Genomic DNA, 24,725 nt, shown 5'->3' with positions numbered 1-24,725 from the left:
AAATAGAGACCAGGCTGTGAAGTTTAAAATTTCAACTACACACTTGCACGCAAAATAGTAGAAGCGTACTTTAAATTAAAAATAACTTCACTTTCACTGAATTCATCTTTAAATGCAGATTTTCAGAATAAGTGACTGGCTTCAACATAATCTACATTTACATGTATGTAACAGATACCAGCTTGGCACCTGTTAACATGTACAAATAAAAGCACAGTCAATAATATAGAAAGTGAACGTGCCAGTGATTCCCAACGTGCGGGCCATGGCCTCCTAGTGGGCCATGATGGTACTGCCAGTGGGCCATGAAAGCTCACTCGATCACTCACTCACTTACTCAACTATCCACCTTTCATACTCACACCTGTGGTCAATTTACAGTGTGTAATTTTACTTGGGTTGCAAAAACCTGGGTCTTCTTACAGGTTTTTCATTTTCAGTTCTGTAATTAAGTTTGAAATTGCTGTAAAATATGTACAATAGTTTTAAAGAAATACTGATAAGGAATAAAACAAACAAAACAACACATTTGCGCACTAATTGCGTGACGGTTTGTGCTATTGGATAAATTCCAACGGCTTCTGAAAGCTGAGGAGTTGCACATCAAAGCCAACATGTGGTCATTTCAGTAATTTCACTCGTGCTGTTGCAGGAAGCCAGCAAATCACTGTCTTTGTCACCAGAAAGGGAACAAGTGGGAAAAACACTAGTACATAGTTTACATTTTTTTGGCCTGTTTTTGGACATTGAGACACAAACTCTTTTAAATATGTGTTATACTGTTTAAATTGTTAATTGTTAACACTATTATAACATGCAGTACATTGTAAATAACTGCCAGATATTGAAAGTTATTCTGGAAAAATGGGCAAAATCACTTACTCACAGGACATTTTCTGGCCCTTTTTATGGTTAAAATAAGCAAAAAAGTCCAGAAGGACATTTTGTGGCTTAGGTGTTAAAGGGTTAACAATATATATATATATATATATACATATATATATATATAGTATACGGTATACTATATATACGTATATTGTTAACTTAGGTATACCTAAGTATCCAGCTAGTGTCAGCATACAGACCTAACCTTTCAGTATTTGTTTGTTAATTTGTTGTTGTGAAGCTAAACCTTTCAAATATTACACATGGAGCCCAGCTGTAATAACCACACACATGTGTTGAAAGATCTGCAAGTCCCCGAAATATGAATATGTATGAATTTTTGTATCCCTGTGTTCACATGAAATCAATCATGATCCTATTGATCCTGGTCTCGTGTGATGATCAGAGCCAGAGATCTAAGGGTTTGGGGCGTGAACCTCAGAGGATTTTCAGATTCTAAAGTGAAGACAGGTTAGTTATGAATGAGTAGAAATTGTGTTTCAGGTCGCTCAGGTCTGTGCACTGGCTCTGGTTTTCCTCTGCTCTTGTGTGTGTGTGTGTGTGTGAAACTGCAGGGATCAGGCACAGTCTATCAAAACATAGACTGGCAAGTCTTTGTTTTACAAAATGTGATATAGATGTGATAGAACTGAAATATTCTACTGCTCTAAAAATGTACTGAAGTTAAAGTAAAAAAGTAGCTTTTTTAAAATGTACTCAGATTAAAAGTTACTCAATTTTAAAGTGTTGTTCTTATGAATTGTTTTTAATTAAAGGCAAACCTCTACAAATTAAAGTGCTGACAAAATAAAACATGTAAACATGTAATCGATCAGTCAAAATGGGTCAAAGGTCACAAATGTCACTCACTCAGGGTAATTAACGCCAATGCACTTGTCCTTAGCGCTTACCTGTCCTCATCGTTCGCCTGTCCTTACCATTCACCGGTCCTCTGTCCTCATCGCTCACCTGTCCTTATCATTCACCTGTCCTCATCGCTCACCTGTCCTTATCGTTCACCAGTCCTCTGTCCTCATCGCTCACCTGTACTTATCATTCACCTGTCCTCATCGCTCACCTGTCCTTATCATTCACCTGTCCTTATCATTCACCTGTCCTCATCGCTCACCTGTCCTTATTCACCTGTCCTCATCGCTCACCTGTCCTCATTGCTCACCTGTCCTCATCACTCACCTTTCCTTATCGTTCGCCTGTCCTCATTGCTCACCTGTCCTCATCATTCACCTTCCTCATCATTCACCTGTCCTCTGTCCTCATCAATTACTACCAAAGTTTCCAGTGCATGAATTTTATTTTTTACTCATTAACAGATGTGATTTAAAACGTAGTGAAGTACAGTACTTCCAAAAAACCTACTCAATTACAATAACGCGAGTATATGTTATTTAGTACTTCCCCCTCTATATGGCCAGATAATATGTGTATGATAGATATATTAAATTTGCTGCTTTGTGTTCCTGTGTTTCAGGTGATGTTAACCCCAGAGAGAGCAGTCCTTTCATATACAGCAGCGCAGCCGGCGATGTGGAAAAGAAGAACCTGCAATATGACGGCAAGAATATGGCTCTCTTTGAAGTGGGTGCTCTTTTGTTTTTGTTTTATTTTTTTGTCTTTTTTTAATAACCAGTAACAACCACACTGGGATTATGAGTATGAAAACACTTCATGCTGTTATTATGATTGTGTTTCTGTGTATATTCTTTTTAAATGTATTATTACAGGAGGAGATGGACACCAGTCCAATGGTGTCCTCTTTGCTCAGTAGTCTGGCGAACTACTCCAACCTCCCAACTGGCAGCAAAGAGCATGAGGAGGCAGAGAATAATGAGGAGGGGGCACGTCCATCTAAAAAACCTGTCAAGGTACATATCTATCTCTCTACATATATATACTGTATATACTGTATGTATCACAACTTCAGCATAATCCAGATATCTTTTATGGAGTAGGCAGCGCATGTGGGTGGAGTATGCCCAAATGCAGGATTGCAAAAATGCACAAACAAGTTTTAAAATGTTCTAATTCCAATCTATGACACAATTACGACTAAAATTATGATTTTATTCTCGTAATATCACAACTTTATTTTTTATTCTTGTACTATTACAAAGTTGTTCTTGTAGAATAACGACTTTATTCTTGTAATATTACGGCATTATTCTCATAATATTACAACTTTATTCTTATAATATTATGACGTTATTCTCATAATATTACTTTTTTTCCATAATATCACAACTTTATTCTTGAAAGATTAAATATTTATTTTCTCTTCAGTTTGGCCCTAATACTACATCATAGAAAGGTGCTATAATTTCCTACTTTGTTATTTAAATTAAGAAGAGATAAGGGTGGGCACATGGTGACGGAGCTGTGGCTAGCATTGTTTCCTCACAGCAAGTAGGTTACAAGTTCAAATCCCAGGTACTCTGCAGCTTCCTCCCACCGTCCAAAAAACGTTGGGTTTGGTGATTGGATTAATTGGCCATTCTGAATTGATGAGACGGTTGTTTGTCTCTGTCTCTGCTCCGTCTTCACCCTGTGTCACTCAGGATTGGCTCTAGCTCCCTCATGTGTGAGGATGGAGTGTTGAAAAATGAGTGAAATGTGTGACTGTGTACTTTCCCTCCTTGAGTGGGTGTCAAAATGTTATAGGCCACGGGATTGGTTAAAAAGTAGGTGAGACAGCTCACGCACTGCAAAGAGCAGATGTATGCATTTTACGACCGCTTTAGGGCCTTTTTACTGTTATCTTGCAAGGTGTGTACGCAGCACCACGCACGCACGCACCTGCAGACTCCGAGTTCATTAACTGTGCCGCTGTACCACTGCCCTCCATCTGCGTCTGGCTGTAAAAACGTCAGATACTTTTTGTTCTGTGGTCCCAAACAGGGAGACAGAATTCTGTGAATGATGGGGACAGGTGAATAATGAGGACAGGTGAATAATGAGAACAGGTGAATGACGAGGACAGGTGAATGATGAGAAGAGGTGAATTGGCGCTAATTAAGGTCCCTGAGTGAGTGAGAAAGTTAAAGCATTTGTGACCTTTGACCCATTTTGACTGACACATTATGTGTTCACGTTTTTTTTTGTCAGCACTTTAATTTGTAAAGGCTTGCCTTTAATTAAAAACAATTTATGCGAGATTTGTTTTCCCTTGTCCTTTTTGCACGACACAAGAAAGAACCCCAACCTTGTTAAAAAAGTAACTAAGTAACTTTTACTTATATTTTAAACAAACTTCTTTTTTAAATTTAACTTGAGTGCATTTGTAGACCAGTAGGCCTACTTTTATTCATACTTGTTTTTATTCATAATGTTTTCCAAATTGTGGTACTAAAAAAACAAAAAAGACTGTGTAGCAACTGCTACAAACAGACTTAAGGTAAGGACTCAGACGCAGATGTCCAGACTGAAATAATTTAGTTATTATTAGGTGATTTAGTTATTAGTTATTTAATAAAAGAGCAAGGGACTGCATTTACAGAGGGTTAGGACACCCATGAGTCACAGACGTGATCAAACAAAAAAACAAATCCAAAAGGGATCAAGCAGAAATCCAAAACAAAAAAAACAGGAATAAACTCAAGTCCAGACCAAAATAACTGAGCACACACTGAATTAAGCCACAAGAGCAGAACAGAGAACTGGTGGGAAAGAAACACACAAGAACACATTTACATGGAGAAAAACCCTCAAAAATATTGGACAATATACAGTATGTGTGAGGAATGATGAACTAATGATCATGAAAATGAAGAAAATATGTTTGCTACCACCCAGTTTCTTGTTTCTGTGGTAGCCTGAACGGACCAACAGGAGGGTCACGGGGGCTGACATAGGGCGATAGACATGACACACCCCGGACAGTTAGTCAGTTAGTCAGTCCATCACATGGGCACATATAGAGACAGCATAAAAAAACAACCATTCATGGTCAAAATGGCCACATCCTCACAATGTAATATATTGGCCAGAAATATTTTCCCAATTGTTAAATGTATTACATTCAGCAGTGAATTCTATACATAAGCTTATTTAGCTTATTTAATTACAGCTGTCCATGTTGTTATTTACTTAATTTCACATTTATTTTTGTTTGTTTTTGACATTAATAGATTTATTTTGTGTCATTAAGTATGCATCATTCCCTATCAAAACAAAGACTTTTACTTTGAAACGTGTGAAATATCATCATGTATATCTTTATTGCGATATCATGACGGAATGTTGTGTTATATAGTTAAGACCATATTGCTCACTCGCTACCCAACAGTTGTTTTTCCCACTTTTTTTCTCCAGACCGGCCCCCTCTTGACCAGACTAGACACTCATTGGCCCCCAGTTCATTTGACTTTGACACCGCTGATATAGAGTGTCCAATTTACCTAATCACCATATTGCATCTTTTTTGGACTGTGGGAGGAAGCCCACACACACACAGGGAGAACACGCAAACTCCATGCAGAAAGGCCCTTGTTCCAACCCGGGGCTCGAGCCTTCTTGCTGCAAAGGCGAGAGTGAGAGTAAAAAATTAAACTGCCATTGCAAACTAGGAAGAACGGTCCATTAACTCAACACATAAACCAACAAAGAAGAAGGAGGAAACAGCAGAGAGAAAGAGTGTTGGAATGTGCGGGCCACCGTAGTTTCCCTGACAAGCCTCTGACACGAGTTCTCCGTTTGCTGCAATCTGAGTTCTCACCATTACATGTCTCTACACTTCACACATTTGACCTTTAAAGAAACTAATTGAAGAAGAAATTGAAAGAAAATGCAAACTGACAAGAGTTTAACCCTTACTCCACCAGCATTGTCGTGTCGTTGTGTGTTTCCTAGGCCCCACAGTTGGGCACTCTCATGGGAGTGTACTTGCCGTGTATCCAGAACATTTTTGGCGTGATTCTCTTCCTGCGGATGACCTGGATGGTTGGGATCGGGGGTGTTTTTGGCTCCTTCGTAATCGTTTTCATGTGTTGCTCCACGGTGAGTAAAACTGTTGTATGGCTCTGCTGCTAATGTGACATACGAACTGGTGATTCAATGGGTGGTTTACCAATTTAAAGTATTTAAAGTATTAGATTTTGCAGACATGGCACTAAAAATAGAGATAGAAGTTTGGGCCTTGACCTTTAAAATGCAGTTCCCCATATAAAAAGTAAATAATTAAAACCACCTGTAAGGAACTGTTTGTTTATTATTATTTTAAAGTGATGACACACTTATACAGTCATAGTCATGGCTATTCAATATCTGCCAGTCACTCATCTTGTGTATTTTGGTTTGTTTTCACAGACCATGCTCACCGCCATCTCCATGAGTGCCATTGCAACAAATGGTGTCGTACCAGGTGAGTTGGAGTTGGATGGATTATGTATCGCGTGAGTGTGATTGACAGAGGTGAAACAGAGGTGAAACTGAGGTGAACAGTGACTCCTCATGTCTTGTGCCTCACAGCCGGAGGGTCATATTACATGATCTCTCGCTCGCTGGGGCCCGAGTTTGGTGGAGCGGTCGGGATCTGCTTCTACTTAGGAACCACTTTTGCAGGTGCCATGTATATTCTTGGCTGCATTGAAATTCTGCTGGTAGGTTGCCTCAGTTATTTAATCGTTCTAATCGTTGTATCTAATCATTGAATTTAAGATTGTTTGGTCATGTATCTTGTTGATTTTGGTCGGACCTGAGTGTTTGTATGTGTACAGCAGCAGTGCAGGGGGCGTACCTCTCATGGTTTCTTGTTCCTCCCTCCATCTTCCCCATTGCTTTAGATCTACATTGTTCCTCAGGCAGCCGTCTTTAAGATCGAGGGCCTGGAGGGGGCAGAGGCGGAGGCGGCTCTCCTCAACAACATGCGAGTGTACGGCACCATTGTTCTGAGCTTAATGGCACTGGTGGTGTTTGTGGGGGTCAAATATGTCAACAAGCTGGCGCTGGTCTTCCTCGCCTGTGTCATCCTCTCAATCGTAGCTGTTTACGCCGGAATCATCAAGACGGCCATCGACCCGCCTGTCTTCCCGTAAGTGACCATAATCTCTATTGATGTCAAATGCAGTGAATTCATTCAGTCACACAGATGCAAACATAGACACAGACAGAGTCAAACATTTACACACAGCAGTGACAAAAAGGTGCTTGTACTGTTTGTCTCTCGTGGTTTCATCCCCATAATATATGCTACACTTTTGAAGAAGGGGGAAAAATGTATAAATCAAAGAAGAAGATATAGACACGCATATTCACACTGATATTCATTGTAAATTTACTGTGAACTATTTGAAATGGAACCTCCATACTTGATTCAATGGAAGAGGATTAGGACCACATGTAAACAAAATAAATTAATTTAAGAAATTCTGAATCCTCAGATTAAACTCAGAAGTCTGAGATTAAAGTCAAAAATCTGAGGAAAAAGGCAGAATCCTGAGATTAAACTCAGAAATCTGAGATTTCTGAGGAAAAAGGCAGAATCCTGAGATTAAACTCAGAAATCTGAGATTAAAGTCAAAATACAGAGGGAAAAAAAGTCAAAAATCTGAGGAAAAAAGGCAGAATTCTGAGATTAAATCAGACTTTTTTTCCCCCTCTGCCTATTTTTTTATTTTGTTTCCCAAAAAAATGACATGTGGCCCTAATCCTCAGATTCAAATTGGATGCAAATGTGACTCATATCCGGACGTGTTTTCTTCAATTAAAATTAGAATAAACTGGCCCAAAGGCTCAAACAGACTATAGTCTTCAGCACAAGTAGAAACACGTGCGCCACTTGCACCAGCCGTTCTTGGCTGTGACCAAGGCGAAGTCATGCGGCGCGCTGTAAAACTGAGTCGTAAATAGGGTTGTCATCTTACATGCAGCAAAGCCAAACCAATGACACAATGTGAATGATGCCGCAATCAGCGGGGCAACCCTAGTCGTAAAAATCTGAGTGTTTACTTTCTGTAAACTCATTAAAAAACATATGAATGCGTTCAGTGAACGATGAAAAAGGTTTCTGTTGACTTCCTTCGCAGGGTCTGTCTCCTAGGGAATCGAACTCTGGTCTCCAAAGGTTACGACGTGTGTGCAAAGGTCATTGAGATAGACAACGAGACTGTCACCACCAAACTGTGGAGGTCCTTCTGTGATTCCGAGTCCCTCAACGCCACGTGTGATGAATACTTCAACAACAACAACGTCACAGAGATACAGGGAATCCCGGGAGTCACTAGTGGCGTCCTGGCAGGTGAGAGATGCACACTCATCGTAAATGACATCACTGACCACCAGTCATTAATCAAATCCTCGCCTGTTTTTAGAAAACCTGTTTGGTAACTACCTGGAAAAAGGGGTGATCCTGGAAAAGCGAGGAATTGTGTCTGACGTGGATCCAGACAGTCCCGCGACCAGCTCTAACCGCTATGTTCTGGCCGACATCACCAGCTTCTTCACCCTGCTGGTGGGCATATACTTCCCATCTGTCACAGGTGAGCATCATGTGCACTGCTGTGTGGGGTTCAGCAGTGTTTAGTGGTAAGACTGCAGATTTTTACCAAATCTAAAAATGTAAATTATGTTCCAGGAAATGTTTTGTTCTTTAAATCCCACCGTGGTCTTGCCCCGTCTTACATTACAGACCCTCTAACCCTTAACTGCCAAGGTCCTTCATTTCCAAATGCTAACCAGCTGTTGTCCTAAGTCCTCAGATGGAGGTATGGAGCAGAAGGTTTTGTTGCTGTTAGCACTCCGTTCACGCGGCCCTAATGTTTTATTTTTTCAAAATGTTCACTCAGAAACAACCAAAATGTCCACATTCTTGAGGATTTTCACGTCCACGCAAATTAGCTCCGGACATACAGTATGTATCAGTTCATGCTCTCTGTGAGGGTTTCCCCTTTAATATGCTGTGAATCCTGTTTCAGAAGAGTGCAAAGGTCAGAGCCTTTCAACTTTGTGTATGTTTTACATTCACTTGTGTGGTGATGTATACAATGCACTGCATATTGTATGTTGACAGTGACAGTGACAGTGAGGTCAATGCCTGCTTTTCCCAATTATGGCTCCTCTGGTTTGAGTCAGTGCCAAAATGGTCAAAAAACACAAAGTGAGACAAACTGACTGTGTGACACAGGGAGAAGAAAAACTAAAGCTAAACATTTGTGATTATTTGATCGTATCACAGGTATCATGGCCGGCTCCAACCGCTCCGGGGACCTGCGTGACGCTCAGAAGTCAATCCCCATCGGCACCATCGCAGCCATTACCACCACGTCTACTGTGTGTATCCTTCAGTGCACCTGCGCTTTCACTCTGATATCATCTTTTGTTTTCATGTGAATTAGTCTTCATATGTCTTCCCTAACAGTTTGTACTGCAGACATGTCCTGTGTGGTGCTGTTTGGTGCCTGTATAGAAGGAGTGGTTCTAAGGGACAAGTAAGGAAATCCAATTTTAACATTTGTAAATTTAATGTACAGCTTTGAGTTCTTGTTTTTTTTCAACATTACTCTATACTTACATTCTCCTATATTTCAGATTGTACTTTATTACACCACAACATCGCTATTCTACTTGACTTAAGAGCCATATTATCAGTACAAAATACAGTATTGTCAATTAATAAATGAGGACACAACATGTGCAAGTTTGAGTGTGTGCGCAGGTGACGGAAGTTGTGGCATATGCTAAAGTGAAGCAGAATAATAACAAGAATTTCCACTCATCGCTCTGGAGCTTTACGTTGACACCCCACCCACAGGAGACCACTGTGGTGATTATCACGCCACACTTTATTCAATTTTCACCCCACTCCCGTGAAATCTTTCACTGCTCGCTCCAAAAAGGAAACAGTAGGTGAGTCACCCTGTGCTCCTCACGACATGCACAACTTTCCCTGACCAGGCAGCCTGGTGCTGGTGCTGGTTCAAATCCCAGTACACGTCAAGACACGTCATCCTTTCTCAGATATGCATCAGAATCATGGTGTGAGCGAAACTGGAGCGAGAGATGACGTGACACTCCAGTGCTCGTCTCCTTCTCCCTGCACAGGTTTGGTGAAGGCGTCAGTGGCAATCTGGTGATCGGGACACTAGCGTGGCCGTCTCCATGGGTGATTGTGTTTGGCTCCTTCTTCTCCACCTGCGGTGCTGGACTTCAGAGTCTGACAGGAGCGCCACGCCTCCTACAGGCCATCGCAAGGGACGGCATCATCCCGTTTCTGAGAGTGAGTACTACTAGCGTCACTGTGTGGAGGTTTACACAAATCTCGTCGCTATAAGATACAATTATTATATTATTATATGTTCATAATTGGTCTCAATGAACGTAAGAGCTTCAGTCAGTTTTAAAACTTTACAAAAACCTACAACAGGGGTATAAATGTGTGTGTGTGTGTGTGTGTGTGTGTGTGTGTGTGTGTGAGAGAGCTATATATCACTAAAAAATATTGTTATTGGGTTTATTTCCCACACAATGGGACTTTTTTTCACTTGACTGGCCCCCTCCTGACCAGACGAGATGCCCAGTGGCCCCCAGGTCATTTGAGTCTGAGACCCCGGATTTACAAGAATCATTTATCTTATTAATGAATTCCTCAAAACTAATCTAAACCCTTATTAAGGTTTGTGAGTATATCTCTCAAACACACATTACATCACATGTTCTGGAAGCCGAAGATTTGTATTTGCACAGTTCAGTTTATGCAGATACTGAAGCTGACAGGTGAGAAATAAGTCATTGTGATCTGTGTGGTGCATGTGTGTGTGTACATATGTACATATAATGGTCATTTAAGTGCAGGTTTGTCTTGAAATGATTTTACAGATGTCTGACAGTATTCAGTTTTCTGTGTTTGTCCACATGCATTTAATATTTATAATAATATAATAAAGTTCGATTGATTCATCTGATGTCATCCACGTGTCGTGTTGTGTTGCTGCAGGTTTTTGGACATGGCAAAGCGAATGGGGAGCCCACGTGGGCTCTCCTGCTCACAGCCAGCATCTGTGAGATTGGCATCATCATCGCCTCCCTGGATGCAGTCGCACCTATACTCTCCATGTAAGTACAACACTGTACTGTGTTTTAATCCCTGTACACACTAACTGTAGGTCAGAGCCTTCGGACTCTGTGCTCGCGTTCTCTTCAATGTCTTTGTCTCTCTCTGTTTCTGTCGCCCCTTCGTCTTTCTGCAGGTTCTTCTTGATGTGCTACATGTTTGTCAACCTCGCCTGTGCACTGCAGACTCTGCTCAGGACGCCAAACTGGAGGCCGCGCTTTAAGTTCTACCACTGGTGAGTTTGTGTTTGTACGTTTGGTCCACTTACCACCACCTGTAGATAACTGTAATTGTAGCAGCAGCAGCAGCACACTGCATCATTGCTGTTCATTGTGTTGCACTCAGTGGTGTACGGCCTCTTGAAAATCCCTGTTATCCCACTCATGTGACCTCCTGTCTCCTGCAGGGCTCTGTCTTTCCTGGGCATGAGTTTGTGCCTGTCCCTCATGTTCATCTGCTCCTGGTATTATGCCATCGTAGCCATGGGCATCGCTACCTGCATCTACAAATACATAGAGTTCTGTGGGTAAGTGATCGTTATGACAGCATGTGTCCAGAAACAAGAAACAACCTTTGATTGTCTTTGATTGTTTTTTGCGTTTCCTTGTTTCAGTTTTTGGTTGTGTGTTATTATTGTATTGTATTGGGCTTCATTTAACCTATTTTTATTTTACAAATACAGTATAGATATAGGGCCATGTCATACTTACTCACCTTACATTTCCACGTGTATATTTGACCGTGTTTCTGCTTGTATTAAAATGAGGGTCAGCGTCAGTCCACGGTTTCACGACACATTCTCATCAAAGTAGTGTGTTCTTTGAGCACTGAGTAGTATGGGAGTTTCCATGGTTACCGTCTTGTATGTTGTCTCCTTTGACCGAAACAAGAGTGAACCATCGACAGGGAGCATGTGCGGCCAGTGTGTACGGTCTACGTGGACTCAAACTGTGCCGGTGTAGGTTTGCTAGCATTTACACAAGATTTAGGTCGTAGAGACCTTTGCAGACCCCTGCACTCACGCAGACATGGAAAGCATGACCCAGACCACGTACAGTAGGTTCCATGCATACAGTGCATACAATGAGAGCATTATTGTGTGCTGTATCAGGGCTGAGAAGGAGTGGGGTGATGGGATACGCGGCATCTCACTGAGCGCGGCTCGCTTTGCTCTCATGAGGCTGGAGGAGGGACCACCACACACCAAGAACTGGAGGTCAGTCGACGCCATCTGTCACTTTTAAACACTCTTTTATTTTATGTTGAATTGACAAGTTATGTTAAGTTACAGTGATTTATTGGCTTGTTTCACGCTCCTGTTCTTTGTCAGGCCTCAGATCCTGGTCCTGGTGAGTGTGGATGCCGAGCAGAACGTAGAGCAGCCTCGTCTTCTGTCTCTGACCAATCAGCTGAAAGCAGGAAAAGGTCTGACCATCGTTGGTACCACAGTTCAAGGTACCTTCCTCGACAACTACACTGAAGCACAGAGGGCAGACCAGGTCGGTACAGCATCGCCTCTTTCTACTTTCTGACCATACCACCGATGTGATAACTCACGGGCAGCTCCGTGTGTCTCTGCAGTCTTTGCGTAAGTTGATGGAGACAGAGAAGGTGAAGGGATTCTCGCAGGTGGTCACGTCCAATCTGCGAGACGGGACGTCCCACCTGATCCAGGTCGGAGGCCTGGGAGGTCTGAAGCACAACACCGTGATGGTCAGCTGGCCCCGTAACTGGAAACAGCCCGAGTATCACCAGCACTTCAGGAACTTTATTGGTGTGTTTTTGGTCATGAGTGAAAAGTTTAGATTTATTTAGCTTTTTTAAGTCACTAAAAAACTGGTTTTATGTTTATATCTTAAAGTAGTAGTTTTAGCTTTTTTTTTTTTAAATGAGGCAGCAGTAGACAAGCAGAGCCTGTTTCCCCACACGCTCAAAATGCAGATTTTCTCTATGGACTTTGGTGCAGGAGACTAAGCAGTTTACAAAAATGGTGAATATATTATTGTTTAGCATTAAGCAGGCGTAGAAATGAATGTACGTTTTTAATGATTTATCATTTTCTCATTTAATATGATAAAATAAACAGCCCTTCTTCGTAGTTTATCACAAATAATTTCCCTCTGTGCTTTCGCAGAGGTGGTTAGAGAGACAACTGTGGCCAGTCTGGCCTTGTTGGTCCCGAAGAATATATCCAGCTACCCGTCCAATGGAGAGCGCTTCACTGAAGGCCACATAGATGTGTGGTGGATTGTGCACGACGGAGGCATGCTGATGCTTCTGCCCTTCCTGCTGCGCCAACATAAGGTGACAAACAATTGAGGAAAGTGATGTAAGCGATGATGGAAACTCTGAACCCAAGCTGGTCGTTCATTATCAGTGAGTGTTCCTGCTTTGTCTCAAAGGTGTGGAGGAAGTGCAAGATACGCATTTTCACCGTAGCTCAGATGGATGATAACAGTATCCAGATGAAAAAAGACCTCATCACCTTCCTCTATCACCTGCGCATCAGTGCTGAGGTGGAAGTGGTGGAGATGGTGAGAAATCCAGTCTGACACACTGTTCACAAACACCTGCACCAAACAAAGGAGTTTTGCTTTGGACAAATTGTTTTTATCTACATGCGGTAAAATTGCCATGACTTATACAGTACTGTGTTTTTTTTAAGCTTGACGGCGACATCTCAGCCTACACGTACGAGAAGACACTAATAATGGAGCAACGATCACAGATCCTCAAGCAAATGCATCTGACGAAGAATGAGAAGGAGAGAGAGGTGAGCAACGTTTACTGGAGCTGTAAATACAATTCTTCAAAACACTTTTATATATGTCGACACGGTTTAGCAAACTGTGAAAGAACATCAAATTCCCCTTAAAGGACCATGATTAAACACAAAGAGCAAAGACACTTCAGAAATACTGTTCATACCTACATTTGTCACAAAGATAAAGGTGAAAATTGTCTTTTCTTTGGAGAAAGTGTTTAATTCCATACTTAAGGTCTCTTTGTGACGTGGAGTTAATGTGCAGAAACTCGTCAGGTGGCTTTACACCTTTAAATGCAAAAGGTGGTTTGTGCATGAAAAAGTTAGTTAACACACGCCTCGCATTAATTCAGACATTTTTCATTATCGCTCGGTCTCAGCTGGAGCAGGAAATTGGTCCATAATAAGGTGTTTGTGTCTGGACTTGTTTGCACAGATCTGAGGGGGAAATACATTCTGCAGGGAAATTACAAAAGCTTTTCCATCTCTTTACTTATTAAGTTCTTTTTACACGTGACTACAGATACAGAGCATCACTGATTCATCCCGTGGGTCCATTCGCCGCAAGAACCCGCCGACTTTATGTGTCCAGCACTGTGCTGAGGAGGGAACCAGCGTGGCAGAAAAAACAGAAGCCGAGGTAATGCTGCTGCTGCTGTTGTGCTGCATTTAAAATGTCAATACTGTAAAAAAAAAAAGCATAATATGAAATAAAAAAGGTTATTTAAAGGTTTGTATAATGTTTTGATGGACAGAAATAGATTTTTACTGTTTACTGTACTGTGGAGAAAATGCCTGGTTGATGGTTTAAGTCAGAGGAGACTAAGCAGACTGGTTAAAAAACAGTTTATGTGTGTCCTTGTATTCTTTGACTGCTTAGTTGAAGAAATGTGGGGACCACTGGACTTGCTCACACAACCTCAGGCAGGTTTCCATGGTTAGTGTCTTCTTTGTTGTCTCTTTTTGTCTCAATCTGTGCTACAGGGATCACAAAGGATGTGCAGTTCACACGGAATCAAACTGGACAGAAACGTTCTTATATTTGTTTGAATGTTGTGAAAATAACAATTACAGCAATGTTTTTCACACAGTGGCTGCTCAGCGATTTCCCTCTGGCTTCCCGGGCTTCACCTGAACTGACACTTTGTCCCTTCCCTGTCTTTCATCGTGTCGTCACACTGTTATGTCCCTCTCTCTCAGTCTGTGGCTATCTCCAACTCAAAACAGGTGCCGCTGGTCCACAGTAAGAACGCCTCGACGCCGACCAGCCCCACCTGTCCCCCGTCCTCCGCCACCTGGACCGACAACAAGGGGAAGAACCTTCTGGCGGTGAGCCCAGAGTCGGGCAAAGACCTCTTCAACATGAAGCCGTGAGTGACCCCTGCTGCACAACAAGCACACGTGACACATGACACACATATCAGGACACGGGTCAGTGACCGCTGTTCCGAGGTTTAAAGCGATATGTGCACTAGACCACTGACAATGACCCTGTTTGCATGTCACACATACTACATTTAATCCACTTATTATCGTTATTATTTCCCTCCAAACATGCTTCAGGGAATGGGAACACCTGTGAGTATTAACTCTAAAGCAAGTTGAAATGAGAAGCTAAGAGTCCCTAGTGTGACGTGATGTTTCTTGCATCAGGAACCAGTCCGATTTGAGGCGCATGCACACAGCAGTGCGGCTAAATGAGGTCATCATGAAGAAGTCCAAGGAGGCAAAACTCGTCCTGCTCAACATGCCCGGGCCTCCAAAGAACCGTGTTGGCAACGAAAACTGTATCCTTCTCCGTTACAGGTTTGATTTAGGCTTAAGCTTACTCTGTTGGTAAGATATCACTGACCTAAAGATCCCAAAAAGTAAAGTAAATTCAGTGTTTCTTGAGGCTGGAGTTAAAACTGAAATTAGTTTCCCTCCAGTAAGTGTCTACAAATACGGCTTCATGACACACAGGAGCCACAATCAGCTGAACTCCTCCTCAAAAACAGTGTCGATATAAAAGCTCTGCGCGTCTCTAACTGTGGTCTCTCCCGTTTACTCGAGAGTTACTGCACCTGCTCCTACACTACTGCCTTTGTTTTTCCCCACACGGAAAAAGTTCTGACACTTGCTGATAAAGAGGAAAAGGGAGAGAAAGGACTGCTGCTAAACTACCTCTGTTTATGTGCACTATATCGTTAAACTACCACTAAAACGGTGAAAATCTCTCTTCTCTACTTGTTACCGCAGCGTTTATGTTAATATTCTGTAGACACGCCGCATTTTACATGATTTTTAAATTTAGTAAGGTGGTTACATTCCATTACATGTCATTTAGCAGACGCTTTTATCCAAAGCGACTTATAATGGAATTGAGTACAATCAGCCAGGGCTGGAGTCAAACTTGCAACCATGATGTCTTTCACACACAGGGTACCGGTCTTAACCACTGAGCCACTCCACTTATCACAATGTATTTTTATCACTTTACAGGGACTTTAAAGGTCCAGTGTGTAACGTTAAGGATGGTTTATTGGCTGGAACTGAATATACTTATCATAACTATGTTTGTTTCCTTGTAGCCTTAGAACAAGCCTTTCATATGTACTTTTATATATGTGTTTTATATGAGTAAATGAAGAAGAACGATTGATTCTTACAAACTAATACAGTAAGCGTCTGTGTCTCAAGCTGGTTATTTTGGCGACAGCAACACGTTTGGATGATTTGCTTTTGTTTCAGGTGACATGAGTTCATCTGTGTTCATCTTTTATTGCTTTTACATTGAAAACATGCTGTCGATTCCTTCACTGTGATCGTGCCTCAGACATGGAGTTCCTTGAGGTGCTCACTGAAGGTCTCAATCGGGTCCTCTTAGTGCGTGGAGGTGGACGTGAGGTCATCACCATCTACTCCTAAAGGGCTTTTAGATCATCATTATTATTACCATTATTGTTAGTATAACAGATGCCTACATAGACTCTGCCCTCTCCACCCTCCGATTTGTTCCGGGAAAACCGTGTGTTGTGCTCAGTGTTTACAGCTTTTGTTACCGTCTTACAAGAATTATGCAACAGTCACGTTTCTCTGTTCTCGGCTTGTCAGTTGAAAAAAGCAGATGTGAATATGTTTAGGTTTCTTGTTTTATTGGCATGTACAGTCGTCCCAAAGGTACATAGAAGTAATAAAACTTCACTGTGCGTTCCTTTGAACATGCAGAACAAAGGATAATGAAGCTGTTGAACAGAAGATCAAGCAAAAGCAAATAAGTTAAAGGGATTTACGGTTTTAGAAAAACAAGAAAAGAATCATCACATGACATCAGTGTTCTCTCCTTTTAAAAGTTTCTTTTTCTTTTAAATGTTTAGAATTTTTCTATTATTTATCATTAGTGTTATTTATGCATTTCACATCTTTTTTTTTATTATTGTTATTATTGTGTAGTTTGACGCACATGTGGAAGATTTGTTTCCTCTGATCCGAGACAAATTCACTAGTTTCTTTGCAGGAAAAAAAAAAGTATCTCACATAAATTAATATTTATCTGTGAATAACATTAGATGAAGTCATTTTACACACGGGGAGATGAGAATCTTCCCCCTGCTCATTAGAAATATTCACAGTCATTGTGAACTGACTGTAGCATTAAAGGTCGAGAGTGTAGGATGCAGTTGTGGTGAAACTATCAACAGAAATCTGGTTTAAAAACCACCAAAAAGGTTTTTTCTTCATTTGGAGTGGGCTCTCTTCCATTTTTCTATGGTAGCTCAGAATGGACACATCAAACACAGGCTATAGGGAAATCTTCCTATATAAATAAATATAAATATAAATGTGGAGCATGAGATGTGGAGTCAGCTGGTTCGCAGTTTGCAACTTAGCCACGAGAAGCCGGTAGAAATACAGCTGAGCTCGCCACAATGCTGCTTGGAAACATAAACCCAGATTCATTTTTAGATTAATATCATTTGTTGTAGTGGCTTAATTCAGGTAGTGGCTCTAATTCACTGTAGAGGTACAGTTTTTTAGCAACAGTCAAATCGCTCACATCCGGGGGAGATTTATCTGTTCCTGTATTTATCAGCATCACTTGTTTTTTATGTAATTATGTAGCGTTAGTAAGAGTTCTTTTGTTCTTTTTTTTTTTGGTTTTAAAAAGTCTTATTTTTACTCTTTACTAAATAGAATATGACAATATATAATTTCAACATTTTCATTTTCATCACTGGGTAGAACGCACATAATGGGAATAAAAGGGAATTATATAAAATGATTTTAGACCAGACATCGCTATCACCTAATGAAATTATCTGAAACAAGAGAGAATATTTATTTATGTTTGTAAAAAATATATATATAATAGTAAGATTAAAGATGTTTATTGTCAGAGTCGCTTAAAGATTTTTTTTTATATGCCAGATTATTTCGTTTTTAATGATTTTAAGGATTTCAGATTAAAATATTTTCAAATGATATTTATTTGATTATTTGGAAAGATTCTGTATTTTATGCATGTATGTGCACAGGATTAATGAAGTCATCACATTTCAGGCATTCATGCTCTGAGTTGAGTTGCTCATTATTATCTCTTATCTTAGCATCAACACTGGAAACAGTAAGGGAAGATATGTAAAAGGTTAAATAAATTATATTAACATAAGAGTGTATCAAATAAAACATAAGAGTGGTCAAGATCGATCAACTTCTGTAACTCAAGGCAAGAAACCAAATCAGCCGACGTCCCAAATATTAAACTATAAATGCAGATGTATAGAATAATGACATTTTTGAGGAATCTCATGTTAGATTATTTTAGATTATTAAATAAGATTATCCCGCATTGTACCTTTCTCTCATTAGTGTTGGTGTTTGTAGTATATATAATGTATATTTAAAGTCATTTTGTGCATGGTTTAGTCATTTTTGAGCATTCATGTTCCATTCATGTTCGCGGTCAGTAGGAGTCGGATCACTGTAGATTATTTTGAACCAGAACCTGCACAGGTTATGATATTCTAATGGAAACTAAAGTTTGAACACATGTAACGTGTAACTGACTGTATCATTTAATTCCCCCTCTCTCTGTCCCTGACCTTTTATGGCTGTTAAGTTTTGTTTTTTTTCTTAATTCATTTCTCACAAAACATTAACATCAGTTAACAGGTATGAACTTTTCATTTTCCTGCATATTTATGTACATATACATGTTTGTTTTCAGGTCATGGCGTACACAGAACCTCATCATACACCGTTTAACTCCTTAGTGTTTCCCTCATAATTCTGAAAAATGTGAATCTGTGAACTTTGAAACAAAACCAAACAAACAACGTCTTTAAATCTGAATAGTTCTGTTTCCTTTGTACAACAGTGGCGTCATTGTGCTGCGGGTAAATCAGTTACTCATCTGTAAATGTGTAGATTTAAGAGTGCGCGCGTGTGTGTGTGTGTGTGCAGTTGAATGTAGATCTCGGTTTAAAATGGAACATTTGGAGACAGATCTGTGATTTTTAGGTTTACACACATGAAGAAGTCTTTGTGTTTTATTGGTATAGTTTGTCTTTTGTAGTTGCAGTTGTGTACAAAGAATGGTTTTAAGAAAAACGCATAATGCAATCATTTAATTATACATTTTAATATAACTGTCTTTTTTCTTTTATAGGTTCATTGGTAAAAGTGTCAATATCCAAAAGTCCTGGAAAATGTCCTCATGTTTAGCACGTTAAAACAACCACAAGGATATTTCTAAGAAGGCTCTGAGAAAATTGAATTCAATCATAGATTAAAAGAATTAAAGTAATTCATTCATACATACATGTTTTCATGGCCGAAGGAAACCCACGCACACATGGGAAGAACATGCAAACTCCACACAGAAAGGTGGGAATCAAACCCAACACCTTCATGCTGTGAGGCAACAGGGCTAACCACTAAGCCAACAAAGGAGAATCACTTCCTTTTCTTCTTCTCCTTATGATACAATGTCATTTCTTTGCACATCACATGAAACAGGTAAAGAGTGTATACGCAATCACCAGCTGATGAAATAAGGACCAGACATGGTGGACATGCAGAGAGTGAACTTGTCAGCTGAACCCAGATTGATTTTAAAGGTCTGTTTGCTGCTGAACAAACTTTCTTTCTAGAAACTGTTCTCACTCATATTTACAGTGCAAAGGTTCACATGGAAACACAAATATTAGTACATATTATTTCCTGTCAAATAATTCCACCTTTTTTTTGTATTGTGGATTTGAAGTGGTTTGAATTCAATAATGCAGAAAAACTGCTGATGCATCAGACCGGGCGCATGTCTTGCGAATCAAAGTCCGCACAGCTATAGATAATCTGTGCTGCAAAACAAATCACTGTCATTTCAGCCGTCAGAATGGAGACACGGTCATCCAGCCTCCGTGTGAGTTTACCTGCGTTTGTGTTGATCTTTGAGGCCGTGATCGTGGCCCTGTACGCCGTCTTTGTCACCTACGATGAGCACGCCGACGCCAGACTGCAGAACAACCACACTAACCCTATGGACAACGCCGTGTACAGGGACTATCCTATCTTCACTGACATACAGGTCATGATATTCCTCGGCTTCGGGTGCCTGTTGGCATTTTTCCGACTGTACGGCTTTAGTGGGATGGTTTTTAATTTCCTCACCGCGACGTTTGCCATCCAGTGGGCGATTCTGGTGCAGGGCTACTTCCAGTTCAGCCACGATGGTAAGATACACCTCGGGGTGAACAACCTCATCAATGCGGAGTTCGCCTGTGCTGTGGTGTTGATCTCCTGCGGGGCAGTGCTGGGGAAGACCAGTCCGCTGCAGCTGCTGGTCATGGCTCTGCTGGAGGTGCCGGTGTTTGCAGCCACAGAATGGGCCGTGCTGAAATATCTGAAGATTAACGATGCGGGCGGATCTATTCTCATTCACCTTTTCGCCTGTTACTTTGGACTGGGTGTCACGTTTGTGCTGTACAGGCCTCAGTTAAATGACGGCCATGCGAAGGAGACCACCAGCTATCAGTCTGACATGCTGTCAGTGATGGGGACCTTGTTCCTCTGGGTGTTCTGGCCGTCCTTTAACTCAGCGCTGACCCTGAAAGGAGACGACCAGCACAGAGCCATCCTCCATACCTTCATTGGCCTCAGCGCCTCCACGCTCACCGCCTTCGCTCTCTCTGCGATGCTTAATAAAAGCGGAAAGCTCACCATGGCTGACATTCAGAACGTCACTCTGGCAGGAGGCGTGACAGTCGGGGCGTCTGTGGATATGATGATTTCGCCCGCCGCTGCGTACGCTCTGGGCATACTGGGCTGCACCGCATGCATGCTGGGCTACAAGTACTTGAGCCCGTTCTTGGCGCGGCGCTTCAGGATCCAGGATCAATGTGGAATACACAACTTACACGGTCTAACAGGACTTATATCCTGTGCTGCAGGGATATGTGCCATCCTGGTAGCCAGTGAGGAGGTTTATGGCCCCAGTTTATATGAGATCTTTACACATCGCGCTCCAGTGGAAGGAGATCCCAGACTGCGAGAACTGCAGCTGTTGATTCCTGGTTTACGGCCTGGTCTGGGGAGGACCGCCCAGGAACAGGCTCTCTTCCAGGTCGCAGCTGTGTTCTCCACCATCGGTGTGTCAGCGCTAGGAGGCGTCGCCACCGGCTTCATCTTAAAACTGCCGTTCCTTGCGCCTCCGTCTGATGATTTCTGTTTCGACGATAAGCTGTTTTTTGACGTTCCTCCCGACTATGACACACCGCTCAAACTGCAGCTGCTTAGAGTTGTCAATGAATCTGACTGAAACGGGACGTAATTAATGAACCTCCAGCAGTGGATTACACGTATAGTGACTAATAATTAAAAGGCAGAGTAGGCAGGATTACATAATAACCTTTGCAGCACAACAATCTAGTGACTGAGGGACAGAACGACACACCTTCCCTGGGCTTACAGCCCTGTGAAATTCACGACAGGAGACTTTGACCAATTATTGAGCAGATTAAAGAGTGAGTGGATTAGAGTGCGGCTGGGACTGCATTTTTCTGTCAAACCCAACTGAGCACGAGACAACATTGACTGAACCTGACACAGTAATGCCGCTTTTCCACTATACAGTTCTAGCTCGACTCAACTCTTTTTTTGTTTGTCCATCAGTGATAGTACCTGGTACCTGGTGGGGTTTTTGTTACCTGCTCTGACGAGGTTCCAAGTGAGCTGAGCCGATACTAAATTGTGACGTCCAGACGTTCTTGTGTTTGTGGGCTGACGAGAGGATCCAGAGAGACCTTTGTTTGTGTCACATCGAAAACAACATCACTGCAGTTTCGCGCAGCTATGCTATGACGACCCCGCCCACATTGAGGAGGTACTGTGAAGTAATGGAAAACGATGTGACTGATACCCAAACCGAGTAGAGCCGAGTAGAGTGCTAGAACTGTATGACGGAAAAGCACCGTTAGAGAAAACTGAAGCATACTCTTACTGTCACACAGGTGGATGTTTGTGGTGCTTTTATTTATGGTTTACGACAAACAACAAAGTGATTGTTACCTCCACACGGAAGTAATTAATAGCCCCATAAACGCACGTACATCCGCACAGATAGACAGTCAGTTAGTCTTTATCACCTCTTGTTGAACTATAACTGCTGCTAACTAGTTACATAATCCAACTATCGTGCTTTGTATTGAGTTGTTGTCCATCGTGGATGCCTTCAACCGCCTGTGTTTTGTCTTCAATGTCGTAAATACAGCAGTAAACCTACTACTTAGTAAACAAACACTAGGTCATCACTCATTATACATCTATTTATGAAGTGTTTACACTGCATTTTCAATAAATGCCATTTAAATTCACCTTATTTTAGGTTTCACTAAAAGAACTGGAAATTACATATCATCTGGTGGGACTGAATCTGACCCAAACCTGACAATCATTTCTGGATTTTTGTCCAAACTTGGCCCGAGCCATTGGGTATCCACGCTCTAGACTGGATGCTCCTGCATTGGCGGCGTGCTTGTGCAGAACTTGATGATCTTGAAAAGTCTGCAAAAAAGTTCAGAAGGTAGGCATGTAAATATAAAACTTCATGAAGTCAGGGTCTGGAAAAAGTCTGGAATTGTTAAATGTTTAACATGTAACATAATGTTTAAACACCAGCATCAACAACAACAGCCTAGACTGCAAAGAAACTGAAATGAAATGGCATCTGAACTATGAACTCAATAAAGCGCATGTTAATATGGGCAGAGCATTTCTGAGATTAAACTGATGAGAGGACACAGAGCTGTGATCTCAACACATTCAGTGCATGAAAATAAATGTTTCTGCTGCCTACGGCATTTTTTAATTGTTTACATTCATTATATTGGTGGTCACCACTGATAATAATGAAGAAGGGTGCAGTGGTTCTGTCTATCACTGTCTAATACAACCATTTACTTTATTATTTATTATACTGCATGCAAATGTCAAAGGAAAATGAGTGATGAACATTTTCTTTTTTTGACTAATCTGACCACAAAAAGAACTGCACAGCAGGAGTCTGTGGTTTCAGCCCTCATGTTTGTCCTCTACATCAACAGAAAACATACAACCTTCACCACACCACAGCCTCTGGCAATCAGGCCATAAAGTGAGGAGGGCGTCGCAGCAGCAGCGTAAGCAAAGCAGCCAACGGTGTGTGTGGCATCAAGCTGTGACACGACCACCTGAGATAAACTGTCTAAACTGTTATAGACCCTTTTCCACTGCAGGAACTTTTGAAAAACCTCAGCATGTTTCCACTGAAATTACCCAGGGATTTAAAAAAAATAAATCTTATTAAACAATAAGTTTCTAGTAATACAAGTTCCTGGTTAAGTTGGTGGAAAATGGGGCTAATGACATTAATGTGAAAACACTTATGGAAAACAGGAAAATATCTAGCAATGAAACACAAATAGCTCAGACTAAACTTGCACCAAATTTGTTGTGTTTACTACACAAAGTTAAGGAAAACATAAGACCCCAGGAAAATAAGCTAATTAAGTGTTGAAATAGAAAAGTACTGCTGTTTATCTCGGCTGTTTATGAGAGAGAGTGAAAAAAGCCCCTCTACCAAACATGTTGAAGAGGAGGAGGGGGGAGGGGCAGCAGCAGCAGAACAGAAATAAAATGAGCCAAAAATACGACATTGCTGACTGCAGCTTTGTCACATAAGAAACACGAGTGCATGTGACGAGGACACAAGAAACACTTTTTTCCTTTTTGTCCACATAAAGTGATATATTAATGTGAATATGACAAAAAAGAGAAGCCACGAAGACATCATTAAAAATAAAATGTTACAGCCTGTCCACTGTTTGTCAGTGTACTGTGGAGACCTGCCACTAGATGGAGACAAAAACAACCTGAAACAATTTAATAAAAAATGTAAGCCTGTGTGTGTTGTTTCTCTTCAATGCTGCTTAGATAGATAGATAGATAGATAGATAGATAGATAGATAGATAGATAGATAGATAGATAGATAGATAGATAGATAGACAGACAGACAGACAGACAGACCGGCATACAGGCAGACAGATTATTGATTCTTTAAAGGCATTTTACTTCCAAAATATAGAAAGGAACTCATACAAAGGTATGCATGTTGTCACGGTAACAGAGTATGTATTTATAGGTATCTATGGATATAAAGCTTGTGTATTTTTAAGAATAACTCACTGTTATTGACAAATTATTTCAAGTATGAATTTAATTCAGTTCAATGTGTGATAAGTAGCTACTAAATCAATCAATTCATTAGAATAATCCTGAAATATTTAAAAAAAAAAAAAATCAAAGGAGCGATCAATCAGAAGGCGGGGCTAATAACATAAGTGAAGGAATAATGGGTAAAAATCGACTGACTGACTGGCCTTAGTAAAGGGTGATTTGATTATTACATTCATAAAAACGATGTTTTTTAATGTTATATTTCACTTCAGTCTGCTCAAAGTGATCAAAGACTCAGACTGCTTAGTCAAGTACAGTTTTAATCT

At 41.0% G+C, this 24,725-nt stretch overlaps 1 protein-coding gene across 3 annotated transcripts in view; it reads left to right on the top strand.

Annotated features, from left to right (window-relative positions):
* Window positions 1–24,125, top strand: part of slc12a5b (solute carrier family 12 member 5b) — a 46,051-nt gene extending 21,926 nt beyond the window's left edge. The window contains exons 6-30 of one of the 3 annotated variants that reach the window (XM_044038335.1): window positions 2,375–2,481; window positions 2,628–2,768; window positions 5,749–5,895; window positions 6,205–6,259; window positions 6,367–6,497; window positions 6,681–6,928; window positions 7,923–8,134; window positions 8,208–8,375; window positions 9,071–9,169; window positions 9,266–9,323; window positions 9,937–10,111; window positions 10,829–10,947; window positions 11,082–11,180; window positions 11,352–11,471; window positions 12,057–12,161; window positions 12,276–12,444; window positions 12,527–12,719; window positions 13,080–13,249; window positions 13,348–13,479; window positions 13,611–13,718; window positions 14,233–14,349; window positions 14,910–15,079; window positions 15,273–15,287; window positions 15,363–15,480; window positions 20,209–24,125. In XM_044038335.1, coding sequence (XP_043894270.1) covers window positions 2,375–2,481; window positions 2,628–2,768; window positions 5,749–5,895; window positions 6,205–6,259; window positions 6,367–6,497; window positions 6,681–6,928; window positions 7,923–8,134; window positions 8,208–8,375; window positions 9,071–9,169; window positions 9,266–9,323; window positions 9,937–10,111; window positions 10,829–10,947; window positions 11,082–11,180; window positions 11,352–11,471; window positions 12,057–12,161; window positions 12,276–12,444; window positions 12,527–12,719; window positions 13,080–13,249; window positions 13,348–13,479; window positions 13,611–13,718; window positions 14,233–14,349; window positions 14,910–15,079; window positions 15,273–15,287; window positions 15,363–15,480; window positions 20,209–21,504 — 4,472 coding nt within the window. In that variant the 3' untranslated portion in view covers window positions 21,505–24,125. Of the gene's footprint in view, window positions 1–2,374; window positions 2,482–2,627; window positions 2,769–5,748; window positions 5,896–6,204; window positions 6,260–6,366; window positions 6,498–6,680; window positions 6,929–7,922; window positions 8,135–8,207; window positions 8,376–9,070; window positions 9,170–9,265; window positions 9,324–9,936; window positions 10,112–10,828; window positions 10,948–11,081; window positions 11,181–11,351; window positions 11,472–12,056; window positions 12,162–12,275; window positions 12,445–12,526; window positions 12,720–13,079; window positions 13,250–13,347; window positions 13,480–13,610; window positions 13,719–14,232; window positions 14,350–14,909; window positions 15,080–15,272; window positions 15,288–15,362; window positions 15,497–16,524; window positions 17,037–20,208 lie in introns of those variants that run through there. The other 2 variants (XM_044038334.1, XM_044038333.1) reach the window with 2 other exon arrangements.
* The last annotated feature ends 600 nt before the right edge of the window (window positions 24,126–24,725 follow it).

This window comes from Solea senegalensis, linkage group LG11 (assembly GCF_019176455.1).
Source record: "Solea senegalensis isolate Sse05_10M linkage group LG11, IFAPA_SoseM_1, whole genome shotgun sequence".
Classification (NCBI taxonomy): Eukaryota; Metazoa; Chordata; class Actinopteri; order Pleuronectiformes; family Soleidae; genus Solea; species Solea senegalensis.
Note: the sequence above shows the minus strand (reverse complement) of the source record. Positions and strands in the feature narration are given on the sequence as shown.